The following is a 14,723-nucleotide window of genomic DNA, read 5'->3' on the forward strand; positions in this document are numbered from 1 at the left end:
TATTGTAGCATTATAATAAGCCTTTGGTGGCATAAACTTTGTTCTTTTTTTTAAGATTGTCTTGGCTATTTTAAGACCTTTGTTCTTCCATATGTGTTTTTAAATATAGTTGTCAATTTTTGAAAAATAAAAAGAAATTGTGGGGTTTTGGTCTGTAGATTGATTTGGGGAAGAATTAACATGTTTATAATATGAGTCTTCTATTCCACGGACATAGAGTATTTCTCCATTTTTCTTTAAAGATGGTCTTCAGTTTCTTTTAACGTTTGGTGATTTAGGTTTATTCCTGGGTATGTGAGTCTTGTTGAGGCTATTACAAATGGTATTGTTTTAAATTTTTTATTTTTTTACATGCTTGCTTCTATATGCTGGTATATAGAAATAAAATAGATTTTTATATAGACCATACTAAATTAACTTACTAATAGTTTGCCAAGCCTTTAGGGTTTTCTGTGTATTATACTCAGTCATGTCAAATGTGAATAATCATGGTTTTATTTAGTTCTTTCCAGTCCTTATACTTTCTATATTTCTGTATTTCTGTTTTACAGAATTAGCTAGGGTTTCCAGAACACTGCTGAAGTCTGAATTTGAGGAGAAAGTTTTCAGTATTTCACCATTAACTATAATATTTGCTATATATTTTTTAATCTTTATTAGATGAAGAAATTCCTTTCTCTGCCTTAGTTTGCTAAGAGATTTTTTTCATGAATAGGTGTTGAATTTTTATACATCATTGGATTTTGTTAATATTTTGGTTAGGCGTTTTGCATCTGTGGTCATGGGTCAGATTGGTTTGTAATGCCTTTGTCAAGTTTTCACGGTAAAGTTATGCTGGCTTTGTAAAATGAGTTCGGAAGTGTTCCTGCTTTTTTTTTTTTTTTTTTTTGTCAGTGCTCTCAGTTTGTTTAGATTAATATTATTTCTTAAATGTTGGAAGGTTTTACTGCAGAGCCACTGGGGCCTACAGATTTATTTGTGGGAAAGTATTTAATAATCAGTCCCGTTTCTTTGGTAAATACGAGGCTAATCAGGTCTTCATTTAAATCTTATCTCAGTTTTGGTGAGCTGTGTTTTTCAAGGAATTTATTCATTTCATCTAAATTTTCAAATTATTTGTGTAAAGCTACTCATATCCTCTTTTTAACATCTAAAGGGTCCATAGTGCTGTTCCCTTTTTCATTTCTTAGTTGATTTGTGCTTTTTCTTTCTTAATCACCCTTTCTAGAGGTCTGTCCGTCTTTCAGTTCTGTTGATTTTCCCTATTATACATTTGTCTTGGTTTTTTTTTTAGTTTTGCTCTTTTTTCGTTATTTTTGTCTACTTTCTTTATATAATTTGCTGTTCTTTACCTTGAGATAGATGCTTAAATAATTGGTTTTCCAGTTTTCTTCTTTTTTAATATATTCATTTAGAACTATAAATTTTCCTCAAAGCATAGCTGTCCACCCTTGCCTAGTTTGTTGTTAGGTCCCGTATTGGGTTCTTAATTTGAGTTGTTGTATTTTTCACTTCTAGGATTTCCCTTTTGGATTTTTTTATGGATTTCATTTCTCTCATGAAAATTGTCATCTGTCTTCCATCGTCTATTTACTTGTATATTAAGTCCTTTTCTGGTAACTCAAAGACAGATCTTTTTGTTGCCCCTTTTTTTCCTCTTGGTTTTTGATCACTTAGTTCTTTGTCTTGTCATGCCTGGCTTTTTTGTTTGTTTGTTTGTTTGTTTTTTTGCGGTACGCGGGCCTCTCACCGTTGTGGCCTCTCCCGTTGCGGAGCACAGGCTCCGGACACGCAGGCTCAGCAGCCATGGCTCATGGGCCCAGCCGCTTCGTGGCATGTGGGATCTTCCCGGACCGGGGCACGAACCCGTGTCCCCTGCATCGGCAGGCGGACTCTCAACCACTGCGCCACCAGGGAAGCCCATGCCTGGTTATTTTTGATTGGTTGCTGAACATTATGAAAAATTGTAGAGGCTCTAGATGCTATCTTTCTGCAGGATGGTTCAGTCTTCCCTCTGGTGGGCAAACTGAAGAGGAGGTTAATCACTTTAATCCACTGAGGGACTGTGCTGATTGGAGGCTGGGTTGCTGTTGGGTATGGCTTCATCACCTCTGGTTGCCCCCAACTCCTAGAGTGTAGCCAAGGATTCCAGCTGAGAGCTTGGAGTGTTTACTAGTGCCCCTTATTCCTGAAGGGTGCTAAACTCCTCCTGAACTCATTCTTGCTTTTCAAAGGCTTTCTGCTTAGCCTCTGAGATCCTTGTCCTTCCCAACTTCAGAATTTCATTCAGAAAATGAATTAAGAGGAAAGTCAGCTGAGTGTCACATTCAGATCTCTGACCCTCCCTCTTCCCACTAGGTTCTTGGCTCCTCAAGTCTCCAAATTTTGTCTCTTGCCTTGTAAGACTCCCAAAGCTCTGTTGGTTTCTTTGCTTATACTTTACACCTCTTGCCATACTCAAAGGATGGGCAGATGCCTGAAAGGGGAAGCTGTGCAGAGTGTTGACTCCTCTCTTATTGTTACCTCCTCTCCAGAATCTTGGCTCCTCAAGGCCTGGTTATCCTAGCAGTTCTCATGCCTTTCTGTTGCTGTTGTTAATAGCTTTTCTAGTTCTCAGCTAGAGTGTGGGTTTGCTGCTACCTACTCAGTCATAGGCAAAAGCAGTAAGGTAATTTTTTAAGAAGTGTTGAACTTAATAGTTGTGACAAGAGATGCTGTGGGAACACAGGAAGGTACTTAGCCTGACGTATCGGGAAAAGTATCTGGTGGGGACTGACCATTGAAATATCTCTTAAAGGATAAATAATAAGGCAGGGAAAAGAGAGGGAGTGTGTTCCAATCAGAGGGATCAGTATGAGCAAAGGAGCAGTGATGTAAGTAGCATTACAGGAACAAGGAAGAACATAAATACAAATACTGCTGTTATGAATTTTAAGGCAGAAAGTGATGAAAGGTGAGTGAGGCTGGAGAGGTAGGTCAAAGAGGGATTTGTATGCCATGCCTGGGGGGTTATACTTAATCTGTGAGGTAATGGTGAACCTTTTAGAGTTTACAGCTGGGGAAGATTTGTGTTTTAATTATCAGAATAGCAGCACGTGGAATATAAAGCCCTGTGTTTTACCAGGTTGAATCAAACCATTATAAATTCTCTGTGGAATTCGTTGTTCAACCAATTTACTGAACTCTCTTAACCCTATTTGGGAAATCCATTTAAGAGGAAACAGATCCCTTGATCAGGGAATACGATCTGGGGTAGGCAGACCTCCTTCCTTCCCCCCTCCCTCCCTCCCTGATGGGATTACTTATGCACAGAACTTAATTGCTTAAAGCTATTCTGATAATATTACTGTCCCGTGCAGGTTTGAATTGATTTGAGAAAGTGATCTTAGGGTCAGTATCCCTCACTTAGGAGTGAGTCTTCTCAAACCATTACCTTCCGTGGGGGTTTCGGTTGTTGTCAGCTTTGGCTAGTGTTGATAATACTAGCTGTGCAACAATGCTTTCTTGGCTCTGTTCTCAAACTTTTAATGTAAGTTAAAGTCCAAAGATTGTCACGATCTCTTTCATCACTAACTGCGTTATAACTGGTTGAAGATAATTATTTATACGTAATATTTTGTAAATTTGTTTTTTCTGGCATCACAGAGTACCAGGTATTTTTAGAGGAGGGAAAGGACAAAACTAATATTTAAGTGCCTTTTGCATTCTGTGTGTTTTACATAAGTTATATCATTTAGTTATAAATATGGTGTGGAAATCTCTATTTAACTGTGTTCCCTTCTGTTACGTACACACATACTTACAGAACATTATGTCCATCTTCTGTGGGACTGCTTGCAGTTATGTTTGTGTTTTATATTTGTTTAATGTCAAACACCAGATAGTCACATTACATAATATAATCTGTTATTTAGGGATTTTTTTTCTCCCATATCTCTGACCTGAAGGTAGAATTAATGGTGTTTTTGTTCCTCATTGCTACTCTAGATCATTGTTCTTTCACCTCCCTAAAAGCGTCCCCAGTTTCATCAGATTGTATCACCATCTGCCTTTCCTTGTATGAATTTATTTCCTTGTAATTGAATTGTTCAGATGGCTTACTTAACATTACTTTTTTTTTTTTGGCACTTTTAGATAAAAGCTCACCTTGGTAGAAATTTAATTTCTCTTGAATACTTAACTTTCTCCATCTAATAGTTTTGTGATTGCTTCACTTGGTTCCCAGGGACCCTTAGGGGCCCCTAGTCCAGCTCTTAAAGTAGCACCTCAGGGCTCTATGGAAAATGGAATATTGTAAAACCAATGACCATACTAAGAGCTGTCTGACCCAGGGACTAGCTGTAGGGCTGTGTCTGCTTCCTCCCACCTTTGGAGAAGCCATAGAATCCGGATAGCATTTTGCTGCCTTTTTCAGACTCCTTTTGTGAGAGTGAGAATCCAACTCCTGGCTTTAATAGCATAACTCCAGTTTCCTCTTGTCAAGTTGGATAATAGTCTCTGCAGGACATACAGTTCCCTGCTACTCTATATACCCCAAACCTGTCAAGCCCACAACCTCAGTCCCATGAACAAAAGAAACTTATTGTTTCTTTTTGATTCATTGAATTGTATCACTAGTTTCACAAGTTGTCAGAGTATCTGTTTGTAGCAGTCTTTTCCATCCATCTTGATTTTTATTTGCAAATCTGAGGAGCTTAACAGTAGGTTATTGCCTCCAGGTTGACATTGGTCCTATCCTTCAGAGTAAAGTTCCCAGGTTTAAAATACTTGGTTCTTTTCCTTGCCTCACAAATGATCACCCCCATCCCCTCACTCTTAAGATACAAGTTAGTTACTGTCTCCTTCAAGAGCCTTTCACTCTACTCCCACACTGGACCAGGTGCCCTTCCAGTGTGGTCTGCTAGCACCCTGTGCATGCCTCTATTCTAATGCTTACCATATTTTATTGACATTTCCTGATTTTTTCCCTCACCATGAGACTTTAAATTTTAAAGTTTAAAGAGGGAGTTCATTCTTTTCTTTTCTCCCCCTTGGCTACATTGGTTCTTCGTTGCTGCGCGCGGGCTTTCTTTAGTTGTGGCGCGCGGGCTTCTCATTGCGGTGGCTTCTGTTATTGCGGAGCATGGGCTCTACGCACGCAGGCTTCAGTAGTTGCAGCACACCTGCTAAGTAGTCGCGGCACGCAGGCTCTAGAGCACAGGCTCAGTAGTTGTGGCGCACAGGCTTAGTTGCTCCGCAGCATGTGGGATCTTCCTGGACCAGGGATCGGACCCACGTCCCCTGCATTGGCAGGCAGATTCTTAACCACCGTGCCACCAGGGAAGTCCCAGAGTTCATTCTTCATTGTATTCCCATGACCTATCATATGATCGACACTTAATGTTCATTAATATGAACTCAGTTAAATGTCTTGATTGTCAGATGTTTTCAGATTATTGTTCATAGTCTTAACACCAGCTTGGTGGTGAGATGTAAATATAAGAGGTTGTAAACCATCTTTATCTTATTTTCTTCTCAGTATTTCTTGTGCAGTATTCTAGAATCAATCTTTATTTGACAAAAGGAATTGACCAGAAGGTGAATGTATGGCAGTTAAGCTTCTAAAATACCAGTTATAACTGAGTTTAGAGGTAAATATAAAAATTATGTGTGATTGGTTGGTTTGGCCAACACAGAAACACTTCATTTTGTTGTGTCAAAGCTGAAAACTGACAGAAAGAGGAGTTGGAATAAAATAAGAGAAACTAGCCAGTGCAATAGTAGAGATTATAATGATCATCAAGGTGTTTATTCCTTACAAAACTAAAGAAAGCCAAGAGGAAGGAGAGAAGAAATTCCAACTGAAATACCTGTTTGAGGAGATATATTGTCAAGATGTACAGCCCTTCATGCTTTAGTAGCTCTTGAGGCATCTTTCTGTGATATAGGAATTAATTTCATAAAGTTGACCCTGAATGATCAGGAAAAAGGTTTAAGCTGTGGTCTCTGTACTTTCTGAGGAATGAGATAAGTATTTATTTTTAAAGAGATTTCTATCCAAAATGGTTATGATGATAAATCCTGCAGTGCTTAGATTAAACCTTAACTTGTCTGGAACTCTCAACTTATTGAAAATAGTCTTTTCCACTAATCACAGAGTTATTTCTGTACTTTGTTGTGTTTACCTGGCAGAAGTAGTACTTACATAGATGTATTTTACTTATTAGTAGTAGATTAAGTATTACTAGGTTTGTTTTGTTTTTTATGGTGCTTACAAAGAGTAAATCGTTAACTACTGCTTTAAAGTGTGTACCTTTTAAAAACTAAGCCTATATCCAGCAGTTAAAAATAATATGTTGGAAGATTAAAACACCTATAATGTTTAGTGTTTGTGCAGTGATCTTTGTAATGATAGTTGGTTCAGGTTAATTTCCCCTTCAGTATTCTTTCATCATCTTTAAATGTGTAATTTGTCTCTTATTCCTGATATTTTTCATTTATTCCTCTTGACTTTAGTTTTGTTTTTAATGGACTATCATTCTGTTATCATGGTCCATTTGTGTTTCCTAAAATAGTTTAATGGCTATTTGCTGCCTTAGAAAGAAATTCAGTATATTTTCTTATTCTCAAGAATTAAGAAAACTTACTTCCAAAATTACTGTCAGTTGATATTAGTGTTACCTAAACTTTAAAATCTCAATTTAATTAAAGTATAGATATATAGTGAGATGACACTGTGAAAATTTTATTTAATAAATAAGAGAATATTGGATATTGATATTAAATGCTATAACTAGTACATAAGGTTTTATCTTCATTTATCTCAAGTTTGATAGATTTTGAATAAACTTAAAAACATTTTTTAATGTATAAACACATATTCCATAGCATTTGCTAACCTTTTATAAACAAGAATTACAAACATATCCTTGATGATAACTTGAAACTTTACTTGTTCTCTTTTATTTTTTAATTGTTCCCTTATAGAATGTTTCTCCATCCCAGAGAGATGAAGTGATTCAGTGGCTGGCCAAACTCAAGTACCAATTCAACCTTTACCCAGAAACATTTGCTCTGGCTAGCAGTCTTTTGGACAGGTTCTTAGCTACTGTAAAGGTAAATATTTTAGAATACACTTACATACAACTTCTTTTTTGAGGGTTTATATGCTACACCAGGGACTATTAGTAAAACATTCTACAAAGTGGGAAGGAGTGGAAAACCTTCCTAAAGATTATATACATACTTATAAGCTATTGCTTTAAGTTTTCGGAAATGTTTCTAATTATATTCTGTAGTTTTCTTTTGGCTACAAGTATTCGTAACTTATACTTAACCTATGAAAGTTTTGATCTCTTGATTTTAATACAAACCATATAGCATTGGCAAAATGTTCAGTCATCTTTTTAACACATTGAGTACTAGTTGTGAACAGTGAATCAGACTAGAAAAGTATAAGCCTATTGCATATTTTTCTCTGTCACTACTTATTTATTGAATCCCTTTTGTGTAGTTTTCTGAACAATATATAAATACTTTCTAGAGGAGTATAACAAGATGAACTGAACTGTCATAAAATAACTTCGTTGTATTTTTGTTAAATGGCAGCATTACAGGTAAGTTTTATGTTGTCCCTATTGCTATAATATATTGTTGGTTATAGTATGTGAAATCAGTCATAGTAGGCCCACAACAGATTTAAAGCAGAAAGTCAGCATTTATTCAATAGCAAGGCATGAAAAGCAATTCAGTTGTTATTTGTATGCCTAGGAATATGTAGCTGCAGGAATGATGTATTCAGTGCTGAGGGTACCATATTCTTTGTTATTAGGTATAAAAAAAATAGAAGCCAAAGGGCCTCCCTGGTGGCGCAGTGGTTGAGAGTCCGCCTGCCGATGCAGGGGATACGGGTTCGTGCCCCGGTCTGGGAGGATCCCATATGCCGCGGAGCGGCTGGGCCCGTGAGCCATGGCCGCTGAGCCTGTGCGTCCGGAGCCTGTGCTCCGCAACGGGAGAGGCCACAACAGTGAGAGGCCCGCGTACAGCAAAAAAAAAAAAAAAAAAAAAAAATAGAAGCCAAAGAATTACGGAGTGGAAGAATTTGGATGGCCACTCAAGTTACCTTTCTATGTTTCAAACTCCTACTTTTGAGAGTAAAGAAACTTAAATTATAATGATACTAATTGCCTGAAGTCTGGGTTATGTGAGATGCCTACATTTATCTCAGCATCAAGTCCCCCTCCCTTCTCCCTAGTCCCCTACTATAGCTAATCTCCCTTTCACAGAGAAAGATGCGTCTGAGGTTAGTGTCGTTTCTTGGGTTGTATATTCCTCAAAAATTTTAATGGACTTGTTGTAGCTTCTATCATAGAGAAGATTTTTACTGGCCTTATTATTAAACATTTTAAACAGATTTAGGGGAAGTTTCTGGAACAATCAGAGAATTTTGCCAAGTAAAATATCATTTCTTTCATACTGCTTATTTAATGGGTCCTATCATGCTACTAGCATCAGATACTTAGATATGGTTAATCTGTATTGAAACAATTCATCTAAAATGTATTCATAGTTTAAAGGTGCTTAAAGCAGACTATTAAAGGGCTGCAACAGTGAATGGAACCTCAATCCCAGCTGTGCAGAAGAAGGTACTATGAAATTCTTTAAAAATAATAGACCTCGAGCCCTATCCCAGACTTATTGAATCTGAATCTCTAGTAGGTGAGATCTGGACATCTGTATTTAAATAAACAAAAACAAACTACACAGATGATTCTGGTATACATACAGGATTGAGAACTACTGTTTGTTTAAAAAACACACACCCATATATTTGCTGTTGGGATTCTTTTCAGTACTAAATTTATTATTGGTGCCCTTGATTTGGGGGTTGCATTTCCTACCCAAAGTTGTTAACTGTTGGACTCTTTTCTTTGTAATGAACTCTGATTAATTACCTCAGGGATATGGTTTTGATATGTTGTATACATGGGAACCTGGAGAACTGTCTTAGCAACAAAATCTGACTTCACTTTCTGTATCACTTGTGTGGTGTCCATTAACCTCTGAGACTGTTTTCTCATCTGTAAAAGAAAATATATTTATGTCAGTGCTTTCTAAACAGTAATATTCTGATTAATATTAATGATTATTTTAAAACATTGATAGTATTGAACTAGCTTTTATTTCTCATATGGGCAGAGAATTGGAAGATTCCTAGACAGTCTGCCACTTATACCGAGGCACAATGGTCACTGGTTGGCATGTTTATTAAAAAATTAATCAAGGCCATACTCTGGTCATCAGAAGCCTTCCCCAAGGCTTCATGGGAATGTAATATTTAGGTATAAGATAAATGTTGAAACAGGTTTTCTTTGTGTTATATAACTTATCTCTGTGTCATTCAATATAATTGGACTAAATTATCATGATTATTTATTTGGCTGCACCGAGCGGCTGCGGGATCTTAGTACCCCGACCAGGGATTGAACCCAGGCCATGACAGTGAAAGCACCAAATCCTAACCATTGGACCGCCAGGGAAATCCCTGTCCTGATTATTTAAAATTGGATTCTGATGCTGGGTTGGCAAACCCTTATTTTACCAATGACGTAGAAAGTGTGCCTACTTATTATAGATAAGGAAAATGGCAAATTCAAGCCCTCCTATGGGTGCCAAACCCAAGAAAGGTTTTTTCCCCACTAATTTGGTTATGTATATATTTAGGAGCCTTTCATTCTTATCATGGATCTTGAATATATAATTTTTTGGGTGAACATTTAATTAGAAAATTTCATCTGCTAGCATCCTATAATTTTTTAAAGCATGTGAAATATATTAATAGCTTTCATTTTATTTTCCCTTTCTCTTTAATTCCCCTAACACCTAGTATGTTAATCTGATATAACAGGCAAAGAGAATAAAACTAGCTTAAAAAATACACAAATATATTTTTAATTTGGGGAATTTTATTAAATAAAAAAATATCTTCTAAAATCAAGCTCATCTCTGCTGGATAGAAATTAACTTTGGCTAACTAGCATTGGTTGAACTTCCAACAATGGAATGGTCTTAGTATTTCATAGAGTATAATAAGGCTGAGGTTATGAAGTTAAAAGTTAGCTCTGATCTTAGAAAGCAGTGGGTAGGGGGGCTTCCCTGGTGGCGCAGTGGTTGAGAATCTGCCTGCCAATGCAGGGGACACGGGTTTGAGCCCTGGTCTGGGAAGACCCCACATGCCGCGGAGCAACTGGGCCCGTGAGCCACAATTACTGAGCCTGTGCGTCTGGAGCCTGTGCTCCGCGACAAGAGAGGCCGTGATAGTGAGAGGCCCACGCACTGCGATGAAGAGTGGCCCCCACTTGCCACAACTAGAGAAAGCCCTCGCACAGAAACGAAGACCCAACACAGCCATAAATAAATAGATAGATAGATAGATGCATAGGAATCAGATTAATTGAATTCCATAGAATTGTGAATTTTAACTCTTAACTTTTTGAAGAATCACTGAAGTTGCTTTTTCTCTCTTCCCCATTTTAGGCCCACCCAAAATACCTGAGTTGTATTGCAATCAGCTGTTTTTTCCTAGCTGCCAAGACTGTTGAGGAAGACGAGGTAAATATTTTCCTTAAAAGATTAGTCATGTCTCTTTTTTGAAATTATCCTTTTATTGTTTTCTGTTTACCAAAACAAAAACTGAAAAATGAGTTTATTTTTTTCTGTCCTGTCCTCCTGCCCCATCCCCCTTTGCTTTGGATAGAGAATACCAGTACTGAAGGTGTTAGCAAGAGATAGTTTCTGTGGATGTTCTTCGTCTGAAATTCTGAGGATGGAGAGAATTATTCTGGATAAGTTGAATTGGGATCTTCACACAGCCACACCATTGGATTTTCTTCACATTGTAAATATACCTGAAATCTTTTAGTTTCTTATTTGAATGTGTAGTCCTATTTCAGTAACTTGAAAAGTAGATTGCCCACTCATTTTTTTTGTTGTTGTTCTGATTTTTAGGAAAAGGAAAATTATTGCAATTAGCCAAGGAAAAATGAGAAATTGGGGTATATGTCAAATCATTGAAGCTAAAATTGCAAACTTAGAAATTGAGTAATACCTGAGGTTACATCAGTTTCTGTATATAACTTTTCTAGACATTTGAGTAAAACTAGAATGATGTTCTTGTGATTTTATTTTTTTAGTTCCATGCCATTGCAGTGTCAACTAGGCCTCAGTTACTTTTTAGTTTGCCCAAACTGAGCCCATCTCAACATTTGGCAGTCCTTACCAAGCAATTACTTCACTGTATGGCCTGCAGCCAACTTCTGCAATTCAAAGGATCCATGCTTGCCCTGGCCATGGTTAGTTTGGAAATGGAGAAACTCATTCCTGATTGGCTTCCTCTTACAATTGAACTGCTTCAGAAAGCACAGGTAGGTGTCAGTCTAATTAAATAGTGTTCATTTAAAAATTTTTCTCCTATTGGGATACATAGGGTTAGCAGATAGTTATAAAACTAAGAGACATTTTAATCTTATAATGGCAACTCGTTTTTAAGAGTAGAGAAGAGTAAAGTTTTACACACTTTAAATTTATGTGTTAGATGTCTTTTTCCTTTTTTAAAGCTTAGATAGTATTTTCTTGATTCTTTTCATCCCTTCTAGATTACTTTAAAAGTTAGTAAGATTCTTGATAATATATTCTCCATTAGTTTTGTATGAAGAACATTCCTAGCCATATTTGTAGGTTTCATTATAGTACTTCTGACTTACTCGTTTTATAAAAGTCAAGAACATAAATTGCAAGAAGTTACTTTTTTAGACAAGCACATAATTTATTGTTGGCTAGAGAGGGAAGTATTTGGCAAATAGAAACTATATTCCTGAAGTTCCAGGACTTTCTGAAGTTCTGGTAGTTCTCACTCTTGCTTCAGATTGTTTAATAACTTATATCTTCAAATTGATACAAAATGTTAGCAGTCAGTTAAATTTTTATCAACTGTCTATATAAAAAGTGAAAGTTTAGTGGAGAAAATTCTCATTCAAATGAAAAATTAGTAATGGTGCTGTGTGTTAGCAGCAACTTGGAGAGAATCCTTATTGCTTCTATTCATGTCACCAAATAGAACCTACAAGTTTAGATCTGCTGCAAACCATACTCTGCCAACTGAGTCCATAAAAGACTTATGAACCTACTTTCCCTTTAAATATATATGTCCCTATTTATTCTCATTTGGCAGTAGTTATTCTGATTTGTTTCATTGAATGTTATTTAGAGTCATGTCACACAGAAAGGACAGGCTTCGAAGCATAAATAGTAAGAATGTAAATAGCATGTATATTCTGTAGCTTTGAGGGCTTGTTCTCTACTGAAGAACACTAGAGAATCTGCTTATTCTCTTTTATAAGTCTTCTGGTGCTAGAAGAAAGTGTTCACTGAAACTGTTTTCCCCAAGTATTATTATAAGCTTGGAATTTGAAGGAACCTTCTTAGAAATCATATCATTCAACTCCTTTATTTTATAGCTGCAGTCCAGGGAACTTGGGACTTTCTCAGAGACACACAGAACTTAGTATTAGTAGCAAAGAAAACTAAAAAATACCCCAGTGCTTTTTCCATACCACAGAAACCTTGAAGATTCTAGTCCAGTGGTTTTAAGAGTTTCCTTTAGAACTGGAACCCTTCCCTCTCCCCCAACAAAATCTTCTACACACACAATCCCAAAATCCTAAGTAGTAAAGTATTACTTTGTAATGTGCGTTTGGGGCACAGGCCTATCAAATGCAGTCCTATTCAACATGGCCTCTTCCCTTTCATAAGCTATTTGGACATAGTTTGAAAACCACTGTTCCTTTCTCTTGTATATGTATATAGTTATATTCCACAGACATTTATTGAGAAATCTATGATCAAGGCATTGGGGATACAGTGATTCTAAAAAGTCTCTGCTTCATGTAGTAGTCAAGTTATAATGAGGAAGAACAGTTTAAAACAAGTAAGGTCACAGAACTTCAGAGATTTTGAGACTTGATTTTAGCAATTCTATGAAACCCTCATGACCCAAATCTGAGTGGCTCCTTATTCTTTAAGACTCAGTTGTCTTTGCTAAGTTCACCTGTGTTCATGTAGGAACACCAAGTCTAATATCTTTGTAATAAGACCATGACAAGGCCATAGTAGTATCAGATGTTTCTTCTGGATTTCTGGTTCTAGTTTAGGAAATTCTTGCATCAGATGGTAAGATCATGCTGGAATTACTTCTGACATGTTTCCCAGGGTCCTGGTTTGAGAGGACTGCTTAATGGTCCATCATAGACATCTCATGCTGTGAGGGGGCCCACTATGACCAACTCTGCCTATGTTCCCTCTGGACTTCAGACGAAGTACAGTGAGTGTTCCCTGGTTTGAAAGGCAAGCTTCCTCTTGTCCCTCCCTGTCCCCTCACTCCCCACTCCACCGCCCCCATCACCACCCCTCTTATCTCTTTTGCTACCTGTTGTTGATCATCATTCTGGGATAGCTAACCCTTGCTTTCCTCTTACCCCTTCTCTCATTGCTCTGCTTCTGTGGTTATACTCATGTTCTCCTCTTTCTGACTGATGTGGTCCACCTTGATTATCTCAGGATGTTAAATCTACCCAGATAAGTGTGGTGGTCTTCCTAGTCCCTAGTCAGCCACTAGTCAAAGTAGATGTTTCTGCTGTGGTGTAGTTTAAAATTAGAGTATGGAGTTAAGGAAGCAGACCTTCCCCACCAGGGTCTTCTAGTTCTTCTTAAAGGTGCTTAAAGTCAGACTACTTACCACACTGCATGGTATTTTCAGTGCTTTATGCTGTCCATTGAACCTTATGGGTCCATCTGAACCAATTACATCATGCTGTTCTGATCCCCTCTTCCCATCAGTAACCTACTTGGATGTCTGCTCTGTAAACTTTCAATGCTATTTACCCTACCTCCTTGGTGAGCTATATTATAGTTCTGTTTGTTGTTGCAGGGGATGATTTAAAATGGTTACCATGTTTGAATTTGGGGAGATAGTTAAATGTTCTCTTGACACTCTGCAGTCAGAACAAGTTCGTTTTAAATCTTTTTATAACAATTTCATTAGAGGACTAGTCTGGTGTCTAAAGTTGCAGTAATTCCAGTATATGTGCTTATTTTGTTTCCTCCACTGTATCTCAATGAGGACCATATTATTTTTTTTCTTAGAACAAATTTAGGTTGTAGTAGATTAGAAGAAATTTATTTTGATGCATTATTTTAGACAAAGGACTTAACTTGGGTGGAAGTAGAGTTCATTAGGTGGTATTGGTTTGCATAATCTTCATTGTCTTTCCAGCCCCATTTTCTGCCAGTCCTCACCTATAAATAAAACTCCCTATTTACGTACTATTTTCACAGAGGAAGTTTATAGTGACATAAATAGTCTTCCTTTTACTTGAAATACATGTCTTTTTTCAGGATTCTTCTGTGATACTATGCCCAGTGATCAAGGCATTAGAATATTTGTGATATTTTTACTTTTCTAGGCCATTAAGTATCATTCATTTGTTAAAGAACAGTTCATTAAACCTAGGTACTTATAATAATTTTTACCCTGTAGCCTTCTTTTCACTTCCCAATTCCTGTCTTTTTTTCTGTTACCTCTCTTTTGTAGGCTTTTTGAAGAAGCGTGGTACCTGGCCTAGAATACCAGTTGCCCTAAAGAACTTTGAAGCCCCATCCCTATCCTGTGTGCTTTGTTCCATTGTTTT

The 14,723-nt window shown here is 37.1% G+C and overlaps 2 protein-coding genes across 2 annotated transcripts in view; one reads left to right on the forward strand and one right to left on the reverse strand.

Moving 5' to 3' along the window:
• Positions 1-14,723, forward strand: part of CCNI (cyclin I) — a 32,210-nt gene that overhangs the window by 14,025 nt on the left and 3,462 nt on the right. The window contains 4 exon segments of the mRNA XM_082611427.1: positions 6,967-7,095; positions 10,516-10,590; positions 10,736-10,876; positions 11,172-11,402. Coding sequence (XP_082467553.1) covers positions 6,967-7,095; positions 10,516-10,590; positions 10,736-10,876; positions 11,172-11,402 — 576 coding nt within the window.
• The window catches only part of SEPTIN11 (septin 11), a 104,303-nt gene continuing 98,620 nt past the window's right edge, over positions 9,041-14,723 (reverse strand). The window contains exon 10 of the mRNA XM_082611426.1: positions 9,041-9,059. Coding sequence (XP_082467552.1) covers positions 9,056-9,059 — 4 coding nt within the window. The 3' untranslated portion in view covers positions 9,041-9,055. The remainder of the gene's footprint in view (positions 9,060-14,723) is intronic.

Source organism: Mesoplodon mirus, assembly GCF_964341445.2.
Source record: "Mesoplodon mirus genome assembly, chromosome: 2".
NCBI classification, from domain to species: Eukaryota; Metazoa; Chordata; class Mammalia; order Artiodactyla; family Ziphiidae; genus Mesoplodon; species Mesoplodon mirus.